Source organism: Antrostomus carolinensis, unplaced genomic scaffold, assembly GCF_000700745.2.
Source record: "Antrostomus carolinensis isolate BGI_N321 unplaced genomic scaffold, ASM70074v2 scaffold20754, whole genome shotgun sequence".
Taxonomy (NCBI): Eukaryota; Metazoa; Chordata; class Aves; order Caprimulgiformes; family Caprimulgidae; genus Antrostomus; species Antrostomus carolinensis.
Genome location: NW_010310358.1, coordinates 13,497 through 41,011, shown reverse-complemented (window position 1 = coordinate 41,011; position 27,515 = coordinate 13,497). Strand labels below are relative to the sequence as shown.

General features: G+C 37.6%; 1 protein-coding gene across 1 annotated transcript in view; it reads right to left on the bottom strand.

Moving 5' to 3' along the window:
- Positions 1-2,295: 2,295 nt before the first annotated feature.
- CLSTN1 (calsyntenin 1) overlaps positions 2,296-27,515 on the bottom strand; it is a 37,755-nt gene continuing 12,535 nt past the window's right edge. Inside the window, exons 4-20 of the mRNA XM_029084606.1 lie at positions 24,079-24,108; positions 22,440-22,635; positions 20,120-20,328; positions 18,978-19,127; positions 18,693-18,878; positions 17,254-17,505; positions 15,378-15,499; positions 13,738-13,900; positions 11,559-11,609; positions 9,681-9,838; positions 8,877-9,025; positions 8,147-8,373; positions 7,589-7,759; positions 6,848-6,993; positions 5,935-6,070; positions 5,654-5,838; positions 2,296-4,967 (exon numbers count right to left, since the gene is read on the bottom strand). Of these exons, the coding sequence (XP_028940439.1) occupies positions 4,773-4,967; positions 5,654-5,838; positions 5,935-6,070; positions 6,848-6,993; positions 7,589-7,759; positions 8,147-8,373; positions 8,877-9,025; positions 9,681-9,838; positions 11,559-11,609; positions 13,738-13,900; positions 15,378-15,499; positions 17,254-17,505; positions 18,693-18,878; positions 18,978-19,127; positions 20,120-20,328; positions 22,440-22,635; positions 24,079-24,108 (2,726 nt within the window). The 3' untranslated portion in view covers positions 2,296-4,772. The remainder of the gene's footprint in view (positions 4,968-5,653; positions 5,839-5,934; positions 6,071-6,847; positions 6,994-7,588; positions 7,760-8,146; positions 8,374-8,876; positions 9,026-9,680; positions 9,839-11,558; positions 11,610-13,737; positions 13,901-15,377; positions 15,500-17,253; positions 17,506-18,692; positions 18,879-18,977; positions 19,128-20,119; positions 20,329-22,439; positions 22,636-24,078; positions 24,109-27,515) is intronic.

Genomic DNA, 27,515 nt, shown 5'->3' with positions numbered 1-27,515 from the left:
CCTGTATTGGCTGTTTAAGTCAAGTCCACCCTTTTTTAAGGACAAGTTCAAATTCATTTGTTCATCAGCTACATAGCTAAGTTAACACTGCCTCAGAGAAGTAAAAATTAATAGTAATAGGTACCACTGGGTTTGGTGAGTGAATGGAATATGAAACACCTTTAATAAACCCTTCCCTCATTACCTGTACATACAAACAGGTGCTGCCAGATCATGATTTAGTGTTATGCTGATGCCAATTTAAATTCTGAGGTGAAGTACTTACTGTTTCTTTCATAAAGACGTTATCCCATGAGGTCTATTCTGTACTATTTGTATATATTAATATAAACCAGGTTGCCTCTCATAGAGCACCACTTCCTAGAAGCAGCAATGATTTATAGAAGTCAACTCATTTTAATTTATAATCCTTTGAGATCCCCTTTTTCTACACCTTTCAAATGCTACTGTATGTGACTGAGAAGGGTCCAGAATATTTCAAGATAAATTGGCAGGTACCCTTCTAAGTGACCCGGATTACTTGGGAACACATTCCTCTCTAACAGTTCTTTAGCATATTACTAATAATACTGACAGTGTGTCTGCAGTGAGTGATTGTTTTTGCTGTACATTCTCTGTGTCACAGCCCCTGGTTAGGTAGCCAGAAGTGGCAGCCAGCTTCGTTCTTCCCGTAACTCTGCATTTGACCATGACACTAGAAAACAGCAGCAGATAACCGCGTACAAACTGACCTGCAGGAAACAAAACAGCTCTCAGCTGGAGCCAGCACCCCAGAACTGCTGCTGCTTCTAGAAGTTAGTCTAGAGACTAAAAGAAATTTCCTGCAGTCTTTGACTCTTGTCCTCTATGGAAGCTGAGCTCTCTGCAAGATACTAAAATTACTTTCACTGATGTGGTTTCTCCCGATTCTAGAATATTACTCATGGTTTTCTTGAACCCAACAGCAGAGCTGTCTCAGGTTTCAAGTCTTCACACAGTTAATCTGAATTTGCAATTAGAAGTACAGTATTATGAAACTAGTCAACAAATGATGAGACTGAACCATCAGATATATTTTTTGTTGTTGTTTTGTTGTTTTAAGTATTATAAGGATCATTTTCCTTTTTCTAGATTATATAACCTCATGCTTCACAGGCTAGGAGGGTGCAGAGACATGGACATCTATGAGCCCTCTGTGTTCCCAGACTCTGCTTGTAGAGTTCCCTGTGGCCACACAACTTGGCTCCATTTTAGATAATTATTGCTATTTCCTAATTTAACTAATTTACAAACAAAAAGTATGCAAAAAGATCAGGGCACATGCAAGCTGAGATGCAATGAAATCCCAACTATTTAATCCTTCTTGTGGAAGGGCAGAAACATCCAGTTCTGTCAGCGTAAAAGCCATTCTCCTGCATTGTCAGACAGCCCAGGATCCTGCCTGGCAGCGCTGCAAGGTGTCCCTTAGTCCCTCGTAGGTACCTGGTTTGCAGGCTGGCAGCAGTTCGTACCCTTGCTTTGATATTGTTTCCAGAAAACTCGGGCCCTACTCTAGTTTTACAGAATTACAAAGCAGCAGTGGCTCACATCATCTGTCCTTCAGTTTTAAAAGTGCAATAAAACAAAGTTGTATCAGCGTGTTTCTCAATCCAGCACACGGTTTTACAAAAATGTTACTTAATCTAGAAAATTGACTTACCTCCAAGAAGTAAAACTATCAATGAGTCAGCAAGTTGGACCTTCTTCCTTGTACACCACTGGAATAGCATCTGGAATGAACTCCGATGGCTGTACTGGGTCAGCAAAGAGCCTCTGACTCCCAATTTACAAAGCAGCAGCTCACCTGGTAAGTTTTCAGCAAGTTGAATTGTACTGAAGATCAAAACTTAAATCACTTTCAAAAATATTACATTTCATTATATAAATAAGTAGCTTCTGATTTTATAAATATGCTCAAAGTGATGCCCCTTTCTATTTATTTAGAAATGTTTCTGATTATTTTTTTTAACTCTGTACAAACTGATTGTGCTTATTCTGTTGCCTTTGAAAAAAGAAGTATTTTTTTAAACCAAACCATGGTTCTGTAAAAAGAGAATGTTTACATGTTTAACTTTTCAGTTGCTTTATGTACATGTTTTGTAAATCAGAAAATACAACAAATGAATAAATTGTACACACATGCTACCAAAGTCTTTCTGTGCTTGAAATCAACAAAACAAAACTCTTCTACTGCCACCAACACGGGTAAATTAACACACAGTTAATGTAACTTGATTCAACTTTGTTCCATTCAGTAAGAAATAAATGCAAACAACCTTTAGAACCAGAAATTTATTGTAGCTTATAGACTTTCCAAACTGACCTGTTACCAATATACACATCTGAAAAGTTATACCCACAGTGGCTACAAACTGCATCAGGACATCTACAACCTTTCAGTTTTACCATTTTCAGTATTACCATTAAGCCATGATCAGTTTTGGTCTAAAATACAGCAGCTACAGCAACAGTATATGGAAGGATAAGTCTTCTACACATTAACACAGGACAACTGTCAGACATAAGTTAAAAGTTTCCCAGTTTACTTAAAACTAGCAGTTATATTACCACGTAAGTAGTCAAAACCATTTCCCCATTTTAGAAATCTAAAATTTTACATTAAAAAAAAAAAGCAACCCCCCAAAATGGTAAGCTAGTTGTGTGGGTTCTCTTCCCTGCTTCCAGGTCCATCTACTAATGTAAAAGGCACTCCGCAGTCAAGCGTTACCCCAGATTAAACCCACCGTTACTAGATCCCATTACACATGTCACGAGGTGAGAATAGGTCTGCTCAGAAAATCAAAACTACACAAACGTTTGGATCAATCCTTATCTTCTCTCTCTCTGAATCAAGCCCCTTTGTGTCCCACCCTTTGGCCTGCTTGCTGCTCCTCTAGCACCTTACCCAGTGCAACGCTTCCCTGCCGCGTACCGTCAGCCTGCTAGGAGATGTGTGGGCTGTGCACCTAGAACAAAGGCAAACTACACGCAAGATCAAAAACTGGAGCTTTGCTTACCGTGCTGAGGAGTGGATGGAGTCCTATCTCCTGTTACAAGCAAAACAAGTTAACTCTTTTTAATCCACCTCCAAATGTGAAACTCAAGTAAGCAGGTTCATTAGTCACAGCTCTGCACAGGACCAGGTACAGTCACATAAACAAGACCTGCCTTACAAAAAACCGAGCTCTCCTCCATGGGCTCAGAACTTCCTTTTCGTACCTTTCAGCCATTTTTAGACAAGTCCTTTGCAATTCCAAGTTAAAACTTAGATCAGAAACAACCAAAATCATCTGGGCTTGGAATAATATTAACATGATTTCCAAGGTTTTTTTTTCTGTTCCAATAATTTATGCTCTAGTTTTTTTCACCAGCAGGAAAACACAATTACTAAGTGTAAACAAAGGCTTAATAGACCACCAGTCCAAGGTACTGTACAGAGGGCTACAGGGAATGAGCAGGAGTGTGTTTAATAGAAATGATGTATCAGCTACGCCCCAAGCCCTCCCACTACCAAATCAAAAAAACTCAACAGCAAAAAAAACCCCAAAACAAACCAAAATATGCATCTACACAGACTGGCAGCCAAGGCGCGCAGGTACACAGGTCACAGGCTTCCCAGCTTCAGCCACCAATGTAAAAATCCATCAACTACACGAATAATCCACCCTGGCAGCAGCACTAACAGCCCATCATTGTGCTACAGGCAGCCTTACCCTCATTAACAGGAGCTGTGGCAACACACCACAGCCACGTACACTCATCTGCCCACCATCCAAGTAGTGTTTTTTTTCCCAATAACTTAAAAGCCCTTATGCCAAGACTTAATTGGAAAAAAAAATAGAAAATGAAAAAACAAACACCAGTATTGCACAGGGCAGCTGAAACCTCTGCACAGGTTCCTAAAGCCTTTACAAATTCTCACAAGCTTCTCTGTTCCCTCTGCAAAAATAAAAGGAGAGTAAAAGAAAAGGAAAGAAAAATTAAAGAAAAAACCGAGCGGGGCATGAGCGAACACGGCAGTCCAGGCCAGTGACACTGTAATTACTGAAACATCTACACTAGAGAACTGTGCCCGTGCTCCTGCTGCAGTAGTATGAGACTTGTAATATTTCATGCTGCATGATTTTTTACTTTAGCACGTTTTAAACCCCAACCCCAGTTTCACTACCACAAATGACATAATTACATAATTCCAATATATTTACAAAATATTAAAAAGTCTGTTAATCTTCTACATATTAACCTCATTCTGCCACTTGACACATGCACTAATCTGGGGAAAAAAAATTAAAAGAAATCAACAGGCTGAAATGAGCAGCTTTACCCTTTGTCAACAAGCAATCTTTGCATCTTTTAGAAACAGAAAAAGGAACAAAGCCAAGTTTGTTTCACTGAGCAAAAAAAGACAGTTCAGAAATTCATGTGCAATGGCTACAGATCTGTAGAGTCACTTAGCTGAGATGACATGAAGAAAAAAAAGTGCAAGGTGGTTCCTCACATAGCGTAAAAAAAAAATATCCAGTCACTGAGGCATGGCTGAAGGAAAAGAGGTGCTAACTACAACTCTAGGAACAGCATCAGAACTAGCTGACACAACACAAACACGGGGCTGTGTGTGGGTTGATCTACTGGCCAGAAAGATTTTTTTTTTTTTTTTTTTTTCTTTTTAAAACACCATGAATCCTTGGTAACAATGGAGTGTATGACAGTGGAGTCTTCTAGAGCAGAAACAAAGACAAAGGGAACAGCTAGAATCAATAAGTGAGGGTAGAGTCATCCCATTCCAGCTGTTGCTGTCTATTAACATTCTGTTGGTCCTCCTCCTGCTCTCCTTCTTCCTCCTCGCTGCTTTCAGACTCTGCACTAGTGATGTCATCTTCTTCTCCATCCTCACTTTCTTCTTCCTCTTCCTCCTCTTCCTCTTCGCTGCTGTGTTGATCCTCGTAAGTCTGTTAAGACAGAAATTAACTGTTAGTATCATACTGTCCAAAATTCTTCTTACTCTTGAATTCAGGCACAAGGCACGGTATTGAGAAAGAGCTATTACAGATCCCTTACTGTTATTAGCTGTTCAGCAGTAATTCGGCAACTAGAAGAGAAAACTGAAGCAGTGCTCTTTAAAACAGCTTTGTAGCACTGCAATCAATCCTGTCACTCTAAACAAACTAATCCTGAAGTGGGATCCAGTATTTCAAATTCTACTGGAAAAGGATCTTTCAGTAGGTTCACACAAAGAGCATTAAGGTTCTGCATCTTTCTTGTTCCCAATTTTCTAAAAATTCAGATGTCAACCACAGGAGAAGGAAACATCATAAACAAAGATGTCTCAGCAATAAATTCTTGTAACTTTGGAAAAAAGCAGACCATGGTTGCTAAGGCAGCGTGCAGCACGATAAACACTAGTGTTGGACACTGACCTGTACAACCCAATTATGTATCATGAGCTGTAACCCATACAAGATCCCAAACCTAACTGCTCTTGGCACTTGTCCCTTTGTCACTTTCATTAAAAATTCAGTTACTGTCTCTGTGTTCAGTGGTTGGTTTTGTTCTACCACTCTGTCCATGTACAGTCATACCCATTACAGCTGGAAAAAGGCTTTTTTTTTGTTAAGTGCTGAGCCACCAGCTTTACCTCCATGGGGTTCACAGTGATGGTCAAAGCAGAGTCATCCCAGTCCATCTCATTCTCCTTTCCAGTGTCCTGGTCACGCATCGTTCTCTGATGTGCAGCTCGGATTCGGAACACACCCAGAATTATCATAAAAACCAGGAAACTGACACAAACAACAATCACAACAGTGGCTGTACTTGGAACAACTGCAACAAGAAAATAAAAGGAGTTTCTTAGATGATACTGGTAAGTAACACCAGAAAAAAAAGACCAGCTGAACTTCAGTGAGTGAGAACTCTTACCTGAAAATGGGTGAGGGTTCGCTAAGTTGTGACCAGAGAGATCAACAAATGTATGATGCACCGGATGAACAAACTGTGGTTGTGCAGCTATGTGATTAGCGTGTTCAACAGGGTTAGCTGTGTGGATAACATTCACCTAGGGACAAAAAGAAAACATTAAACTCTGGAAATGCAACTGTTTGCTTCTGAAGAGATAGAAAGAAAGAAAAAATATATATATTTTTTTTTTTAAATCTATTTCCCAGAGCAGGCATCCAATTCTCCTTCAACACAGCAACGGCTTGTCTCAGGGAAAAATAATCCAAATCAAAATCCTCGTAAGATACAATTCCTTGTCACAAAACCCTGCAGTTTCACAGCTCTCAAATCTGTTTTAGTTAGTCTGGCAAGTCTGTGTACAGACACCAGGATTTCAGAATAAACCAAATAAAGCCAGTTTATTATCAAATTTGGTAGCCAGCCATTTTAATCCCAAAATAATAGTATACACAAAGATATACAACACACTAATTACATTTTCTTCTTTCCCATCTTTTCTTATTCTGCTGCATATCTTCAGCTAATAGCAAAGAAAAAAATCTGTATTACAGTCAAAAGGTTTAAGAAAAATCTGTTCTTTAACAGTTTAAACTTTAACAGTTTAACCCACACTTAGCAGAGCTGGCTTTTAGGTACAGCTCATCATTTGCACAGCATATTTCATGTTTCCTTGCCAAACAAGCAGAGCTAAATATACCCCTCCTGTGGTGGAACACTGTGATACAGGGTGCCTGACCAGCTGCACAACAGGAAGAGAGCACATTTACCACGAACAAGGAAAGCATTTGCAGTTCAACAGTTTAAGATCCCGACTCAAGCTCACAGAATTTCCTCAGGAAACAGCACCACATAATGATCAGATGAGCTTACACACCTCCACTTTAAACTCGTTGCTGACATAGCGTCCATTGAGCTCAGAACAGACTAATTTGAACTTTCTGTCAAAGAGAGAGACAGTGTGCCAGTTTCTGTAGCGGATCAAATGCAAAACTTCTTCATAACTAGCCATGGTGTCAACCCCTGTGGAGAGAGATAAACAAGTAAAACAATTACTTTGCAAAAGTCTAATACCACATCATATACTTGACAAATATTACTCCCTTTCTTCAAGGGATGTATTGGCTGATGGATTTTCAGTTAGTAGGAAAAAGGTAACATGATAAACACACACATATTGGCTCCACTGAAATTCTGTGGATTGATTTTGTGATAAAATGCTAGATCCAGTTATTCTTTAAAGAGATTCTGTGAGCCTTTCTTTCAAATACATTAATATATTCTGAATATAAAATGGAAAGGAATGATGCATGCTCCTCGGCACTGGATTATCTGTGCAAGAAACAAGTATTTTCTGGGCAAAGTGTACTTCATTTCCACAGTCCAGAGGTCACCTGCCATTTGTGACATGAGAAGAACAGAAAGGAGGTTCCAGAATGACGTATTTTGTAGAATCACAGCTTTCCACAGAATAGCTGTAACACCTCTGAAGTTGAAATTCTAGTCAAAACCAAAATATTCGGAGTAAGGTGTTACAAACCATCTGTCTAGCACATTGTTCCTGTTATCACTGTCTTCAGACCCTTCCTACAAAAAGACCAGAAGTAGTAACCCCTACCTGTGATTACCATGCCCAGGCTGGAACTACTCATCTCAATGCCTTTCTGCTGTAACCGTGTCATGTCAATCTCCAGGCTTTCTTGTTCCTGATTTAGTTCCTCTCCCAGCACTGTCACCTCACACGTATCCAGGTTATGCATGATCTCTTCAGATACCAAAGACTCTTGTACTAAAAAGCAGGGAAAAAAACAAAGAGGTAAGCAGAAACAAAGCTGAAGTAAACAAGACTCCAGGAGCTATAAAGTATCACGTACAAACTCAATTATTCTTCCAGAATCAGTATTAAGATCTGGGCCTGACATAAGGACAAGAAGTATTCATGAAATAATGATTAAAAAAAAAATACAAACAAGGTATATTTACATTAAGATAATGGCCTGGGCTTAGTATCGTTTCCAGGTAAATTTTTGTTAGCCCAGAGCAGAGCATCTACACCTTCTTTTCCCCTACTAGATTATGTTTTAAAAGAGAAATCTCTGCCTCTTTGCAAGAGGAAGATCCTCCAGCGTGAATGGGGTGAGGGTAGGCAAGAGGCCTAGGCAGGAAAGGAGGTTACCTGTAGGATCTTCATCTCCATCTCCCTCTGGCTCCACCTCCCGTGTAATGGTGCTTATTATGCGAAGCTCAGGAAAGAGGGAAACACCCTCAGAACTCTCAAACTCTGAAGCAGAGCGGGCAAAATGGTTGATGCCACTAAGGCTGATTTTTGGTTCTTCTGGTTGCAAGACCATTACATATCCCTCCACAGAAGGAATGGAGACGCAGGCCTCTTCATTGAAACATCTATGAGATACAGAAGCAGTTTTGCACAGTCAAGGAGGCTATCTGAGAGGCAGGCACAATTATTCAAAGTAATTGCTTTGTAAATTTTTAAAAAGCTGTGTCTCAGACCCAAGAGTCTTAGATAAATTCATCAACTGTGTTGGAAAGTAAGAATTCTGCACCAAGGGAGCAATCTTACAATTAATTTTTACTTACAGTTAACATTTGGCCCAGTTTTCTATGCTATGACTAACAGCCACAGATAACACCTTTAATGAAGGCTGTGATATTGGAGACATACTCGCACCATAGCCTTGCAGTAAGTTGCTCCCCATTTTACACACTCCTTACTACATTCTCAGGAAGAAAACAGAGTGCTGGTGTAGAAAACATTTGGCACAGTCAAATGTATGATGGTTAGATACAGCCAGACTCCTTTGTTTATCACAACTTAGACACATGAACATCGTTCCAGGCTTCAGTGTCACCGTACAGAGAGACATTATTTCAGCACTAGGACATACTTGACAACACTGGTGATTTTAAGCCTCCGAATCCCAGGTGTGGGGAACTGGCGGGAATTCAGATAGGAAATGTGTTGCATGGCTTTATCAACTCTGTCAAGATCATCCCCTTCTAAGGTCAGTGTGGACTGACTTGGGTTCATGTGGATCTGAAACAACAGAAAAGAAAACCATAAGAGAATACTCAAACAGTATCATGATCTGGTAATTGAAACTGGAAGTTCAGCATTGATTAGGCTGGTAAATGTTAGGATAATTACATCTGTATTCAAAGCAATAAGGCCTTGTAATACACAGTCTACTTCCCTATTTGCTTCCTTATTCCAGTGGAATATATTTAGTGTTTCATTCTGTAAGAAAAAATCTAGGCACTTTTCATAGTTCTGATGTGAACATTCTAGTAATCTGAAAGAGAGACAGCGAATATAAAAGAGCAACTTAGCTCTGTTCACACAACCTTGCTATTAAAGAGAGCCATGCAAGTTAGTCTCATTCTACTAAGCTTCTTGTTAAGAATCTCTGTCTTTTATTAGACAACCTTTTATAGCTGGTAAAGAGAGGCTTACAAATACGGAATTTCTCTTCAAGGCTTAGAGAGAACACAGTAACTTTTCATTCCTAAACTCCACCAAGACTATATCTATAGAAGAAAGATTTCCTAGTTTTCATGTAATTTTAATGCAAAATGTCCCAATAGATTAGCTGGTTTTATTTGGGACATCCCTACTAATTCTGCCAGCAAAATTTGCAACTGCTATCAGCAAAGCAATACACATGCTCCCCTTTACTCCTACCCAACTTTACCTTCAGGCCTTTGCCAACACCATCAGCCATTTGCAAATCCAGTCCCTCTTTGCAAGTGTACAGGCAATCTATCACTTTCTTGTTTTCCAGTTTGCCAGAACGAATCATCAAACCTGCCAGATTGCCTCGGAAAAACTGAGCCATGTGGAGTTCACCACCTTCATAAGAGGAAGGAGAAAAAAAAAATCTTTATATGTTTTGATTCTTTTCACTTGTTTTTTTTTTCTTTTGTAAAACAACAAATACGCCTTCTGGTACCACAAAGTATTATACACATGCAGGTTAGTTTTTATCCATTCTGGATGTTAACCTTGTGATTATGTTCAAGCATAAAGAAAGAATTAAACAGTTCACCATGCATATGGCCTTCAAAACCGGTGTGGCCATCTTGAACTGTTAAACTAAGGCTAATATTGTCGCAACAAACATTTCAAAAGAAATTGCCTATACAGCGAGGTGGTGTTCTTCAGAAATGAAAGACAGAACCAATGACATGAACTATGAAACCTGAATCTTTGAGGTAACACCTCCTAGTAATCAGTTCTCTACAAAACGGGCAATGCCCATCAGGATAGAAGATGATGGACAGTATCTCTCTACATCTAAACCAATCCTTACAGGCTCTCTTTACACTCAAAGATAGAAAGGCACTTCACAAAGAGATTCAACTCATTCTGAAAAAGGTGTCTAGGAGTTAACTGCTCCCCTCTAAAGGTCCCTTCTTCTCTGTATAGTCTCAAGCGAGCAGTTTAAACTCAGGTAACTAATTTATACATATCTGCGTTAACTGATAAATCACAACCCAATCAGCCCCTTATAGTGCTTACATTTTTTGAAGATGACATCATGATGATCACCTAGTCCACCTTGCTAAATAATGGGGCCACAGAACACCACCCAGAAATTTGTATTTCAAAGTATCACTTACTAAGCTACCAGATTTTTAGAAAGACCTGTAAGCTTGTTTCAAAGATTCCAAGTGATAAAAGATCCCTGGCATAACTCAGTAACATTTGCAGTATTGAATTGTCCTGTTACATACAGCTCCAGCTTCTAGCCCCTGGATTCTGTTACCTCCTTGCCAAATTAAAATCTGATGCACAGCTAGAAACCTCTTGTCAATTGTATCTAGACCATTCCAGGAATCCTTAAACTTTACAGAAAGAGTATGTATCTTGAATACACTTTTAGAAATATACACTTAATTTTGAGCATCTCAACTCAAAACACAAAATTCACTGAACTATCACTAAAAATTTTAAGTCAACCTGAAATACCTGGTAGCCAAAGGTTTTATGCCCATTCACTGTAATTAGAATTTTATATGAATTTCTGACCAAGGGTGTATCCACTGTAAATTACAGATCTGTCTTTCAGTTACATAAGAGCAATCTGATCTAAACGTGAAATATATCTTGCTTTGAGTGGGCAGCACAGCTACCTGACCTCCAGAGGTCCTTCCCAACCTCTTGAATAATTCTATGATACACACACACACACACCTATATTTATATAGGATGAGGTGCATTCATGTTTTAACAAAAATGGATGAAAAAAATTATAGTTGTTATTTTACATCAGCAACTTATTTTACACCACTTCACTGCAATCACAATGGTTGCAGATTTGTACAGGGATGTGCACTTGGGTGCAACCAAAAAAAAAGAAATCACTAAAACCAAAAAGAAAGCCAAAAAAAAAAATAAATCAGCTGATGAAGCTCTGGAAATAGAAGCACAATGAAAAAACAAGCCTAGGAGAGGATTATGTGAAGGTCAATGGCCCGAATGCAATGCCTGCATTTCATGCTGTGTGCGATATGAAGCAATGTCTTGGCTTAAAAATGAAATAAAACAGTAGGGAAAAAACTCCAGCAACCTGCAGAAGTCTCAGGCACAGTTTCATTGTCATTTTCATTTCCTGTATATTCTGTAGAAAAGCAAGACAAAGAATAGGACAACAGGGAAAGGACCAAGTAGTTACAATTTGGTAAACTCTTCTTTATCACAAAAAATACACAGCAGCACTGCCCCCAAGAAGTCTGCTTATACTCAACCCAGCTTCTCAAGGATTACGAGTTCTTTGAAACACTAACAGCTGCAATGCAGGGAAGAAGCATTACTGTGTTGTTACAAGAACATAACATTCACGACAAGACAACCTGAAGAGCCCCGCACACAAGCTGCAGTAAAACCAGGCACACTGGGAATGCTTTAGGCACAGACATCCAATCTCACACAAACTGCTATTAGCGAGGAGATACAGGTCTATCAACTGGCTCCATCTATTTTCTCCTCTCCTAACTACTAAAAGGGGAATGAAGGTGAGATCCAGCCTGTATCAGCAAATCACCGAAAGGTAAGAAATGCTGATCAAAAGGGGCCATTACTGACAGAATTTTTTATCATAATAGTAGTATCATATGTATTAAGCAGTCAGTTTATCAGATGGAAATTTCTGGAGGAGGAAGGACCAAAAAAAAAAAATAATGAAAAACAGCTTTTAATCTTCTAAAAGAAATCTTAAAAGAACTTTTTCTAAAGTATAAAATCTCTCTCTCCTTAGAGGTGAGCTGCATATATAACTTAGAGCAGCCTGATTTATTTTAAAATCTTGGTAAGACAAAGAAGATGGCCTTAAGCACTAACTGCATTCCTCTGGTATACTTTTCCCCCTGTGTCCTAATCCCTTAAAAATCAGCATTTGGTGGAACTCAAGTTCTTGTATTCTAGACTTTTAATGCTCCTATATCAGTCTGCTGTCATTAAAAAGAAAATTCATGTCAGAAGGAATTAAAGAATCATATAATGGTGCCAATATGAAAGCACAGGAGCTTTGAAACAGTATATATGTGCTTTTGTTAGGATGCAGAACATGTATGGAAGCCCTTACACAACCCACACACTTAGCTGGAACAGCGTTTCCAAGCTCTGGTTTCTTGAAAACCAGACACTATAGCTTCCCTTTGAGCTAGAAGAGATAGTTGGAAAGTCACAAACAGAATGAGATGAATTATGAAGAAAATAATTAACTGGCTCACAGAAAGGGACAACAGAATGAAATGAGCAATGAAATAACATTAATACAGAAAGATAGTGAACTTATCACAAATTAGTAAGATGGAGAGGGGATTTTGATAATTTAACCTTCATTCACACTTCAAAGACTTAAAACTCAAAGTGAAAAAAGACATCACAAGACAGAAGACTGTTAATTTGATCAAAATATCTCCGAGCTTTCCATTTGTCATTTATTCACAAGCTACTTCTATGTGCTATTGCAGACTGCAACTACAGTCTATACTCTGAACTACAGCAAAACATGAATGATTTAACACTGGTTTATCTCTGACCGAAAAGATCACCTTTATACCAACTAGAGTGTAATTTAATCAGCAAGCAAACATTTCAGTTCAGGACTGTGAAGCAAGAGCTTTTGTTACAAAGATCTCTGGTCATCAGCCTATTCTCAAGCTTTGAAGAGTAGGTTTCACAAGTATTAAAGCACATGAATCAGCATTTTACAGCTTGCAGAATATTGTGTCTCTGCAAACAATAAAACAGATGCTTTCTATGTTTATTTTTATAAGCATAAGTGATAAAATATCCAAGAGACAGCATCACTGTGTTGCTTAGCTCAATTGTCTGCTGGTCATGCTTCCACTTATGAGAACACTTTTCCTATAATATGCTTTTCAACCTACTTGAAATTAACTGTTCTGTTTAGTAACCCGAAGTGGATGATGTACTCTTACAACTGTTATTACAAATAAGCTATCTATATTCCCATGGTTACCACAAAAATCACTTTGATGGAATGCTGCTTGGTGAGCAGCTTTGTATTTCATACGCACCTGTGGCCAACGAGCAAAAACACTCATGGGAAAAATGAGTAAAAGGAAACGTGTGATACTAGCTAGGAGCAAAAATAATCTGCAGAAGACAAAACAAGTTATATTTCATGCACTAAAAAGATCTGCTATGTATTTCTAGGCTAACCACAAAGATTTAATTAAAGAAAAAAACAATTAGAAGTATTAACAATTGTAAACAGTTACCTTGCCAACAAGCTCCAACTACTAGCTGCGTTTCTATCTTTGAAGGATGAAGTGGGTAATCTTCAGTCACTGGGAAAGGATCATATGAAACACCATCTACATAAAGAGTTACTGCAGGAAATTCAACATTGAGGACATAATGATGCCACTCTTTGTCACACACCTAAGGAAAGAAAGTTTAAAAAATTCTATTTAATTTTTTAGTTACAGCTAAATAAGAGATCTGATGCACATTTGGCATATACATACACACAGATATACTGACAACTTATAAGCCTGTATAGACATACTTTATGTTTCACACATATGGCACGCATCTGAAGAAAACCAAACCAAAGGTCATATGTTTACAGTTTCTTCTATTGCCAATATAGGATGCTGCATCTATTTCCATACCTTTAATTTCTGTAATACCTAACAGCAGCATATTTTAATGTAAAAACAGGTATCGACACATAAGCACGTTCTGAAACACTGTTATAACACAACATTTCATGACAAAGGACCTGTATTTGCTGAGAGGGGCTGTTCATAGAGAAAAATGTGATCATTTTGAATATAAACAAAGCCTTCTGCAACAGAATTATTTATAGCGAAAGTTGATTAGTTTTTGGAAAGTAACAATCTTCCCATGAGGACATATATGAGCATTTTCCCACTAAAACAGTATTACACTGCCCTGCACAGAAAACAGGATATAGTTAGGTACGTTAGAAAAGTAACTGGCAAAACAAGACCTGTAATAGTAACCTAAAGTAACTAAAAGAGCCTTTACAAATTTACATATATACAGGGTTATTTTAATCATTCAGACCCAGAGGGCTGGAAAAGCACACAAAATATTTAGTCTCTTCTGTCTCACTCTTCATGATCATAAATAAAATGCAATTCAGAGAAACAAGTTCTGCAGACCTTAGTAGGACCAAAGTGAAGATCTGTTATTACAGCCTTCACTTTCAAATCTAACATAATTAAGAATATATAACCAAAAGAATACAGACAACTCCTCTCTCTAAATAGGAAGCAGAAAGTACCTGCACCCCTCAGAGGCCTATTAACAATGTTTTTGTGGAGTAAAATCTAATTAAGAAAACCGATTCGTAGCTACTGCTCACAATGTATAAGAAGTCACAAGTTTTATTTTAGTGTGAAAAAGGATTAAGGAGGTAAGTTCTCCTGTTACTCTAATAACACTTTGATCTGCTAAAATACCACAGGCTCAGACATACTTCAATGTTATAAACAAACTGGAATACTTCCTGTTTTCTCATGCACATTACCTTATAGTGTATTTAGTGAAGATAGCTGATGTCACAGCTGACATACTGAATTTGTATTTCCACATAAAAATCCATATTTTACTACATTTCAGGACAACTTATACTTTATTTCACAAGTATCCCACTGAGTTTAATAAAACGACTAAAGCAGTATGTTATATTCAAGATGAAAAGATACAGCTGAATCCATCTCTGACACTTAATCACAAATGAAGTAATTATTGCTGGGTTCTATGAAACACGACATCAGACGTCTGGAGTTGCAGAAAATATTTATTAATAGTTACACTATCAGGGAGTTTAGTCTCTGATGGACTTCACTGCATTCCAACATCCCACCAACTGTCCTTCCAAACTTACCTGATTGAGTTTCCAGTGAAATTCAGCAGGTTTGTATGTTTTCCCCTCTGAAGGATCTTGGCGGAAGAGGAAAACAAGTCGGCAGTTGTGTACGTAGAGTGTGTAGTGGTGCCGGTTCATATCTGCGCAAGAGTTTCGATTAACATTATTGTTTTCTGTAAACCTTAAGAACTCAACAAAATTCACCTGTTCTGTAATTTCATATGTAAATTCCCAAGTAAGTGATAAGAAGAAACAAATGTAGAAATAAATCAGGCATTTTAAGAGGAATGAGAAACGTTTGTAATAATAGAATTTAGGCAAACATTCTTGAACAACCCTTGAGTAATACACTGTACAATAAATAGACATGTCTGTTTCCAAATCCAATCTAAACCAAGGCACAGGACTGAAGGCTCAGAGATAAACCTGTCAGCAGGAGGAAAAGAAAAAGAGCTCTCTTTGCAAATAGAAGAGCTTTTTTGTTACAAATGAGTAGCTTCTACTGCATCTAATTACTGTTTTGGAACATGTACACATGACACGGCAGATGGACATGCTTTCCTAAGAGAAAACTATACAACTGTAGTTCTAAAGGATTTAACATTTAAAAAAAATACAAAGGTGAACTGCTAGAGAAACAGGTAAGAATATGGAAAACAAACATTTTAGCTACATCATCCATTCCACGGCAAGGATGAATCAAGAAAAGAGGGAATATAAAAAAACCACCAAAATTATGTCAATCTTTCAGCTTGACAGCATTAAATCTGATGGTATTATTCCAGTGTAATATATTCTAAATTGCCTCCGTCCAAAGACCTAGTTCCAGTCTTTCAGTACTGTATAATATACCACTGAAATGAAGAGAAATTATATTTATACCACCAGAAATTATCTGTCACGAAAATTAGTTAGTTAGGTGAAACCAAGGAATAAAAAAGGAAAACTCGTTTGGAAGGTCTGCTTCCCATGTACTACAAAACAGGAAAAACTGTAATTATATTTGCCTTTTTTCTCCAGGTCACTTACTTCCATAAATCCAAACTTGGGAGTTTTGATTAACAGGAATGGGTGAAGGTAGGGAAAAGAGAAGAATATTTGTACCTGGTTCTGAATGACAGTCACTTGTTCTCCTGTTCAAATAAATGCTTTTAGGATATTACACTACTGCTAAAGCATTCTTATTTTCAAATAAAATTTAATTCAGTTAAAGGTGGAGGCTGCTGCATTTGGTCTACATTCAGTACTTTCCTTTGAAAAACCTAGCAGCATTTTAAATAAAGTATCTTTCTAATACACTGAACAAATCCACTGCTCCAGCTAACAGAGACAAGAATTCTTTCACCTCCATTAGACAGCAATTACGGAAACACAGTTATCAGATTTCCTTCGTATTAATAGCATCTTCAAAATGATTGTGTCTGTAGCATCCACAGAGACTGAAATTATGCACATGGTGGAAAAAAAACTTCATCATTGGAGAAAAATAAATTATCTCCTCCTAGGAATAAAAGATACAGTAGCAAGTGCTGTCACTAAACCTGATACATGTATCACTGATTTTACGCAGCGCCAAGTATAATGCTATCTTTGGAGATGCAAAATCAAGACTGCATTGCTAGAATGAGTCATCTACCATAGCAAAAAGAAATACATAATATATAAATTGAAATTGAATTAGAAAAACCAGGCTGTCTAATCTGAAACTGAAGCTAGATAATCTAGGGCCATGCCACTATAGGTAAGCACAATGAAGAGACACTTCATTTCACTTCCAAGAAAAACCCAACCTAGAGAAAAAAAATTAAGGTTCTCACATATGCTGCCACAGCATTTAAAACCAACCAACCAAAACCCAACAAAGAGACTGTTTATATTTGAAGTACTGACAAACCTGTCTTGTCTGAATTGCACAGAATTGTCTCTTTCTCTTTGGTTCCAGGAGGCCCATGCCTCATCCACACTGAAATCATGAAGGGCTCTTTTAGATTAACTGTGACAACACCATCTGGAATCTTCACAGCTTGCGTGCCATTAAATTCAAAGACTTGGTCGCTGTCATGACCATTATCAGTAGGAAGTCCTATTGTCCAGTTAGCAGCGCTACTTGGAGGGGGAAGCAGCTCAGCTGTGCCAGAAGAAGCACCTACAATAAAAATGCTCAAATGAAAAAACATAGAAACTAAAAAGATCACTGCTAGTTTCATACCAAACTGTTTTTCTGAGCACTAATTTTTCTGCATCAACTGTCAGGATCATGCACGACCATCACACATCAAGCAATTCTCCTTTTAAATAACGTGACTAATAACAGACATCTAATATCACAATGACTTCCATAAATTTAACTTCTGGGTAGACAGCTAATCTCATTTAAATTGTTTTGCTTACCATCTCTACAGCTGTAGAGCCTTATTTTGACTCTAGCTCAGGAATCATTACATTAATATCACTTGTCCCTCAGGCCCATGAACATGATGCCTTTCTCTTGACACTATCCTAGTGGTAAGACTAATATCCATCCAGTTGACAAGGACTGCATAAGCATCCCCTCCCAGATCACTGTCTAATAATATCCCAGTCAGGAGTGATGATACCCAGCAGGCACTCAGCTTGCTGTTTTTTCTCTACTTCAAGCCTGAATCACTAATGTCACAGTGACCTAGTCAGAAAATAGCTCAGGAATTGCCTAGGTCTCTAGGGTTACATCGTATTCACACTTTCAACTAACTTCAACTGAAGTTGAAGACATAAATCACCAGTGATAATTTGTCCTGTAATCTCAATTCTCCCATACTAGCTACAAAGAATTCATACACTTTTCAGAAGACCTTTAACTGCAGCATACGTGGATGCCAAGGTGCCCTTTATTCCTAGGGCAAGCACAGTATAAATTTAGCTGATGAAAGTAAACTGCTTTTTCCAAACCACACTTTCTTGGTTTTCACATATACTTTTTCACCATCTATTTCTTACATTGCATCCTTCACATCCATCATGCCTCAGAAAAACAGAGAGGTTTTAAGGGCCTTACCCTTCCACATATTTAACATCCTTTCAGCTCTTGAACATGAATCTCATGTGAGGGAAATTATTAGTCTATATAAGCTAATGGAGAGGCAAAAGAAAGGGATTCTTTACTGTATTTGAGAACTATTTTAAAGTCACTTTCAGCCAATCTCATGCTTTTTTATTGCCTACAAGGCAAAAAGTTGGAAGAAACTACACACAAATGAAGACCCTACCCACTCATTGATTTGTGGTCTAATATAATACTCAAAGAAAAACTAAAAAGCAAGAGAGATCACTTTATTTTAACAACAGCATTCTTACCACAGAGTCTGTGAATGGATTTCTCAGAGTAGGTGTCTCTGTCGCAGCCTTTACCAATATGGTTGGTTTCTAGTTCAACGGTTGCTTGAATTGAGGTTATTGGCTCATCACATGTCTCCAAACGCATACTGGGGAAGAGAGCTAACGAACCAGTACCAGGCTCATATTCTATTCTTTTGCTCCAACCTGTACATTTATCCAAATAAACAATATTAAAAATCTCTCATGTTTAAACTGAAGGTACTGGCAAATGCTAAAAGCAGATAGGAAGGAGATCAAACTAACCTTGCCAGCCAGGCTTGCATGTAGGCTTAATGCTAATTTTAACCAACACATCCTCAGCAGCTCTCTTCTTCCCACAGTCATACGCTGTTACTGTCAGTTTATACTGATGTTCTTTACCATAGTTTAACTTTTCTGTGTTTTTTATATAACCTGACATACACACACAAGAAAGAAGCAATAATCAGACATCAGTAACTTACTCATTTCTGAGGGTCATTGCCACATTAAATGCATCCAGGTACTGTCTAAATACTTCATACAGGTACCAAGACTTTAATAGACACACCTGCCAGTGGATTAGCCCTTCACTATTTGAGTTTTCAATGCCAGGCATCAGGCCCAGATCCTTAAAAATTAGGTAAATCCAGAGATAAGCACACATACACAGAACAGCAGGTATGGACTTATCAGGCTCTTAACGGTGTATTCTATTATTCAAAATGAAACTGTCCATAGGTGGCAACTGATACATAAATTGCCTGGCACATGCCAGGATCTCCAACATTTTTTCAATTTGCACATCCATGAAAAACACCCACTGGCAACGTGTATCCTCCAAAAATTCAAATTAAAGCCCACTAAAAACTGCCACGTTTTGCTTAATCAGCTTTCTTGAACCCCTAGAAACAGTCCATAGATTCTGAAGGGTCCACAGATCACTGGCAGAAAGGAAATGACCTAAACAAATCATTACACTTCAAAACCAATAACCATGATACTGTAATTTCCAGAGCCACATACGAGCATCTCAAATGTGACAAGCAGATACATGGAATCCCATCTTTGAATGCTAATTAGCAAAGGCTATCCTAATACAGAATAGAAAACTACAGGAGGGGAAAGAAGCCTACTAAGAGCTGGTCTAAAACATAATACAGTCACTCTATTTATTTTGAAAAGCAATTTACAAGAAACTACATACATGCAACAGACCATCTGCTCCTCACACCAGTAGACAGCACACGGTATTGGCATTAAGCGTCATCTCACTTTTCATTATCAATTCAAACTGCTAAAGTGAACATGTCCATTTAACTATGTTGTAGGAGAGGTTAAAACAGGGTTGCTGTAGTTTTATGCTGACCAGTTTGAAGAGCTGCAAATTATAGTAATTCCCTCTCCATCTCACATCACATTCTTACCATCTTTGTCAATAGCAAACGGTACATCCGGAGTTACAATTTCATAATTGCAAATCTGGCTGAACTGAGGTGAACAATCTGCATCCACTGCCTCCACTTTCAGGATGTTGTCATATCTCTTTCCTTCAATAACCGTTGCCTTGTACGACTTCTCTTTGAACACAGGAGCATACTCATTCACATCGTTCACCTGAATATGTACTGTTGCTCTGGAAATAAAACAGAAAGGTCAGTTTTCTATATATTGCAAAACTCCTATTCATGTAAGGAATGTGATAAAACAGCTCCCTTTTTTCCAGGTGAAGCCATCCTTCAGAATTTAAGCTCCCTGAAAGAAGTGACCAGTGACTAATAAACCTAACAATCTCAAGTACCCGAACTACAAAAGCACTGGATGTTTTTCCAATGTGTTGCCATATAATTCAGTGTAGTTTCAGGTTATTGTTTACTATTGATGATTATTTGCAAATAAAATTCAAACCCTTGTATTGCAACTATTAAACTGCCACCATTTAACAGAAATACAACAAAATACAGCTGTGACAAAATAGGCTTCACTTCTGTTAAAACAGTACAATCATTCAAGTTCTTTCCTGCTGCCAGAGTATTTCATATAAACACCCAATTTTTATTTCATGTGAACAAGAATGACAGTTAAGACAGGTCTTAGACTAAGAGCTCAGTCAAGTACATTTGATTAGCTTTGTTTTGATAATAAAGTACTGAGCTGTTTCAGTCAGTGAAAACTGGTTTATTTCTTGGATGTAGGAATGGGAGATCAGGCAATTTAAATGAAGAATCACAGAAGTGGAAGATACACTTCAACACATCATACAGCTTGCTAGAAAATCCTAAACAGATTGGATCTTGAATTCCATCCTTTCATGCTTGTCACTGCTTGTTGTTATATACAGAGGAGGAAAACAACACGGTTTCTGTCAATGACCAAGGAGAAAAGGTGAATAATGAAAAGTATCTGGAATGAAAACTGAAAGAATTCAGTCACTGAAGTACTTCCATAAAAGCAAAAGTTTTCTAACACTTATGCTAAAAAAAATAAATTAAAAAAATAAAAAAGGTTTTATTTTAACCTATGTGCTAAATAAATGCCGCAAAAACCAGCCTTCTGTACCAAACACACTTTATATTCCTGACCTAAGGAGCTAAACTCCAAGACAGTTAAAAGCCACAAAAACTAACACAGCCACCCATGGGGCTGGGAAATTTCAACAGTGGTTTGTAGGCACAGGTCTTGGAAACCCATCATTCTGTGGGAAAGAAGAGTTGCAGAGCATGCTGCTAGATCTGGACTGGTTCATTACACAGCCATGAATCTGGATAACCAAAATCAATCACCCAACACAGGCAGAAAAATACAGGTAAGTTCTGCAGTGTGGGGAAGGAACTGTATGCTATCAAACTGAACAAAGAATATAATTCCAGCCAACCCAACAAAACATTTGTTGCCATCTTTCTCTTTGAAATCTTTCTTCAAAAGAGAAATTGAATATCAAATAAGAGTTTGAGGGCATACCTATTTTCCATAAATGTAATCCTTAAGGAGATAACTTTCTGCTGCCTATTTGAAGCACACAGCTATACAGTAAAAAGGTTGTACTTGTCACCAAGATGACTGCTGCTACTCTATTCCTCATCTTACCCAGGCCCTTCTTTGCTTCACACAAAAGTAATCTTCCACATGCTCCGCAGATGTTCACACCAGGGTGTTAAGTAGTTATTCTCAAGTGGATTTTCTAGAGAGCATTTTATATTGTGGTTTTTTTCTTTAGATAAAAGATTAGCTAAAGATTGCTTTGTTCTTATTCTTTCATCTAGGCAGAAATGAACCTCATGCTATTGATCTTGCTTTTTTGGGTGAAGCTGTCTGGAAATGACAGCAACATGTATTCTTTTCCACATTGTCAAGTTTAATACACGCTGACTTCTTGAAGTAGTTTTTCAGTTTTAAAAACTGAATTCTGAAACAGTGTCCAGGCTTGGTATCTCATGCAAACTCTTTATATCAACTCAAGCCAGATTTTAATTGTATCAACAGTTTTCCTGCTTTTATCCATATGTTATTTTCTAATGTAAATTTAGAGACATTGATGGATAAAGCAGTTATCACCTAGAATACAGCTAAAAAGATATGAAAACAATTCATGACCATTTTGCTGCTATTTGTTATCACCACTATATAGAAGTCTTCCAGTATTAACACTTGGTTTGCATTCACTCTAAATGCACAGACCATAAATCACCATGAGCAGGAGACCACTTGAAACCAAACTTCCTCTCAGCCCACCACAGATTTACTTACTTGTGGGATTTTTTTGCATTCACTCCATCTGGTCCCTTCCCACAGTCATAGGCCTGTATGGTGAACGTGTAGTCCTTCTGTAGTTCACAGTCAAGCTTTTCTTTAGAGCGTATTATTCCCTCACCAGTGGATTTATCCACTACCACTGCTTCAAAGGGAACGTTTTGCCCGTGAATTTTAAATCCACAAATCTCACCTACAGAGTCAAAGTAAGAAAGGTTAGAACCGGTCAAAATTCTGACACATTTTTAAAATAAATGACCAAATATTTTGCAGCCAAGGGTTTGTGAGGGTCTGTGGACAAAGCAAGAGCACTGTGCTTTAAAATGGGTGATATCTGGGAACTTTAGTAAAAAGAAGCAAACGTCTGCCTTCCAAGCAACTTGTTTACTTTGCATCCATTCATGCAGGAATACAAAAGAGAAAAAGAGAAATGTAGACAGGCATTTCACAGGAGTACTTGAGATAGCTCTAGGGTAAGAGTGGATCTTAAGAGAGCATACAGCCAAGGCCACTGGTAATATCTTCTATGCCAAGCTACTGGGAAGAGCTGGGCAGCTTGTTTATTTTGACCAGAGCAAAAGGTTAAAATGCACAGTTACAAGTCAAGGGATGAAAAAGCTTCAAGTACAGGTTCAGCACCATAATTACAGAAATTCTGTCAACAGATCAAAGAACAAAGTCTTCCTGTGCAATGTACCTGGCTAAAATTAGGGAATCAAAATAAACTACTGAATGAGAAAGGTAGAAATACCAACTTCTCAGGCATCCATTTCAACAGCTATCTACTAACTCAGATCAAATATGTTAGTCAAGGAAGCTCTCACGTGGAATGATTTAGGAGGTTTTCCTTTCTATTCAAACTCTTTGTCCTAACAAACTTGTGAGAGAAGTCCCTAATATAGCATTTTAAAACACAGCTGAGCCTAAGATGACACTAGGAGACCTCTTGCTGGCACAGTTAGGTCAATCTGCCAGCATGGTATGAGGAGTGAGCCAAGCACACCCAGCTGTGCTAACAAAAGCCACTCAATAAACAAGTTTGATCACCTACTCTGTGTTGTTACCTGTAACTTGTTATGTTTTGAAGGTGATTTTCTTACACCTACGTAAAACACTAGTTTTGCTATTAGAGCTGCAGTGGTATCATAGTACCAAGAATGTACTCCTACCATAAACATGTCTAGAAGTTATTAAGAAAATGGTATTTGATGCAGTTTTTTAACTCCTGAAGTTCCTACTGAAGGAAGTGTACTGCAGGGAAGGTGTTATAATGCTTTGGCAGTTAAATATTACTTTACAAAGCATATGAAAAAACTTCAATGTCCCAAAGAAGTCAGCTAGCAGTGAAAATATCAGAAAATGCTAACTGTCCCCCCAAAAAAAACTTCTTCAGTGTCCATACAATGTACAATAATCCCGAATGGTTCAAATGGATGTCTGATTTACAGATATTTCTAACCAAGGGTTTGGTTACATAACAGTGTTTATCAATATATTTTAAAATAGAAAAAAACTGGGAGAATAAATGGGACAAAAGAGCATGACAGGAACTTCTGTTTAAGTGCTGATTCCCCATTTCATAACCAAAGTTAGTAGGTTAATATTCATAAAAGGGATAGAAAGAACCCTTTATCACCTTCTTTGGTGACTGTCACCTCAAAACTCTCTAAAGGGAGAAAAGATAAACCCAAGTCAGTAACAGGAAAGGTTGAAAGGGAGCAAATAAGGAAAAGGCAGAGATGCACACATTACACAGAAAAGCTTTGGAAAAAATGGATTTTAAAATTCCAGTGGTGATTTGCTGTAACTGTTACAATTTTAGAGTTTTAGTTACGTTAAATATGATTGAATCTTTTAACTCCAGGTTCTCATTTGTAGAATTTTGAAGTATTTACTAAGTTTATCAAAAGGCTTTTTTCTTTTTTCCTTTTCTTTCCTTTTTTTAATAATACCAACTGCCAAACAAAAGATATTTTTAAAATTCCATGTTAAGAAGTATCCATGAAGTAGAATTTTCATCAGAATTTATTTGTGCTATACTATTTAAAGAAGACACGTTAAATAACTTATTAAAGCTTTTATCTATTATACCGAAACCACGTTTCTACAATTAAAAAACTTCATACACCCCTTTTGAGTTCCAGAAAAAAAAATAAATTAAATAGTCATGGGATCTTTATATTTCCACATAAATTTTTATCAGTCTGGGTCGTGCAACACCTAGCATTTGCAAAATTTAAATCCTACATCAAACTCAACTTGACAGTATTGCCATAATTCATGATTTAAAAAATACACCCTTTAAATTGTGATCCTAATGAACAGAAAAGCTTTAATGTAAGAAATGGAGGGGGCAAAGCTACCTATTTTCCTGGCAGCATATTGCTTTTCCAGGTTAAACACTGTTGAAATACTGCTATGCTTGGCAGAAGAGATTCAAATAATCAAATATATTCACCTATGAGTACTGTGGATACCCTAGGGTAGCCTGCCTTGCCCCCTCCAGGCTTCCACAGCATCCTGGACCTTCCACGCTCAGGAGATCTCAGCTATAACTGAGTTTTACAATGGTATTACGTGATGTGATAAATACCTGGAATGGTTTCACCCTTTTAATGAAAAGAGAGTTAACCCTGTTCCTTGCTCCCCATGGAAATCATAATTTGTTAAACCCCAAACTGCCACCTTTTTAGATATCACCCAGCATATCAATTATTTTTTCCTGATTGCCCTCTGCTTTGACCTGAATTCCAGTACACCAAAGCAGACCTGTACCATTAAAATCACTTCTAGCAGATCTCCTGTTAATTCTCACACATTTCAAACATGTTGCAGTAACACAGCTCTCTTCTAGAGTGGCCTTAAAAAGAGATTAGGCACTATAGTTACAAAGAACTATTTTTCTTAAAAAGGCAAATTTACAGTTTAATCTTCAAGCAGAAATATAATTAAGGAAAATTACCTTGTAAAGTATCTTGATTTCTAGTCCTTCGTTTTAAAAGGAACCAGTTTCTGAAACAGTTCTCATTAAGTTCTCCCTGAAACTTACTTCAGGTAATCCCTAGATTTATAATCAGCTCTTTATTTTAATGCACCGAGTATGCTGCCTCTTGTGGCACCCACATAATTTATTTCAGTCTATTCTTACACAGGATATAAATACAATCCTGGCTTTTAATGTGTTTTGGCAATAGGATCATTCAAGAAAATTTTACACTATTTAAACTCGTGGCTGACACCACTGATTAGCCAGAAGTGACATTGCAACTGCAAGCTTTTAAATATTCCACATCTCTCAGTCCTGCACACCCACTTCCCTGCCCCCTTCCAGTAACTTCAACCTTGAGAGTCAAGTATTGTGTGTGAAACATTAAGATTACAGGGAAAAAAAATAAATGAAGGGAACGTTAAAGCAGAAAGCCTGATAATGGAGAGAGGAGGGAGAAGAATATTAATGTGGCAATTATCTATTTGGGAGATGGAGAGGCTGTTTAAAAACCGGTCAGTTCTGTATCATCTGAAGTGACCTTTAACTCCAGCACCAACCCCAATTTGGCTGCTAGGATGTTCAGGCATTATATTTTTGGCTCCTGAGCATAAGACATAAGCAAGCTCTCCAGTAAATATCTGTGTGTCTCCAGATGCTTTTTAAGGTGTAAAGCTTCTGTTCAAGGTGTACTATAGCTCAATTCCTGCCAGATGTCTCTAGGAACAATAACTGACCCTGTACAATCATATTTTCCATTTCAAACTAGGAAGATTAAGCCCAACCTAACGGGCTTTTTAAGCTCCCTTCTTCAAAGTGTCTCTACAATGAGAAGAAGCAAAAAGAAATAATCCTCTGAAGTACAAAATTAAAGCTCCCCATCCTTTCTTAAAAATACATTCCAGACTGTTACGGAGCTGCTTCAAGACAAATACGACAATTTACAGATTAATATTCCCATATACAGATGATTCTAATTTTCATCTCAGTTATGAAATGCATCTATTTACATAGCATAATACGACAATTTACAGATTAATATTCCCATACAGATGGGAATGATACAGATGATTCTAATTTTCATCTCAGTTACGAAATGCATCTATTTACACAGTACAGGTAAGGCTCTTCTGTGAGTATAGAATTCTTGGCAGTGGTTTTCTTTCACTGCCATTAAGTAAGCTTAGTCCCATACTATGCTCCCTAAGGTTTCATGCTGTGTCTTATGTGCTTACTGCTTATTCTCATTTCATTCTGAAGTTGAGGTACATCACTGAAATAACTTTCCACCTCTCCTAATCTTAGAAGAGAATGATGATCAATCTGTAAATTAGTTTATAACTGATATACTGGAAACTGTTCAGCTAAATAAACTGTAACTAGGATAGAACTTTACAGTGTTTCATTCAGCTGTACTTACAGTTGAAAAAACACTTCATTTTACAGATAACACATTTGTGGAACTTTTGTTAGCCAGAAAACATACAGTAATCCTGTATTCTAAAGACAGTCTGTATTTTTGCTTTCCAGTGTAGCACCATCAAATGGCAGTGAGGATTTAGTAGAATTTTAAGGTTTTGTTGATTTTTACTGTTTCGTCTCCTTCTGTACTGTTATGATACCATGATGTAAAATAATTATATTATATGGTTATAGAAAAGGTTCATAAGATATTTAAACTGGTCATACAGTACTTGACTAGACAGACACTCCTCAAACTTTGGAGTTAGCTATCCCTCTACATTTCCATTCCACAGAAGGAGGGGAATTATATTCTTCCAGCTCTAACCAAGCAGCAGTCCACCTGAGGATCATGGAAAGCCTTCAGGAAAGCCTCCCATTTCAGTACATGTGAAATGTTTCATAGAATGGTTTGGGTTGGAAGTATTTCTTAGTACCACACAGAACCAATTTTAAATTCTGCAACTACTGATAACTCCATTTCAGTTTGTATTCGTATGCATGATCAATCTAAAACAAAATGTCACTTTCATACATGCCTTAAATTTACACAGAATGAGAGAATCATCGGGGTTGGAAGGGACCTCAGGAGATCATCCAGTCCAACCCCCCTGCCAAAGCAGGTT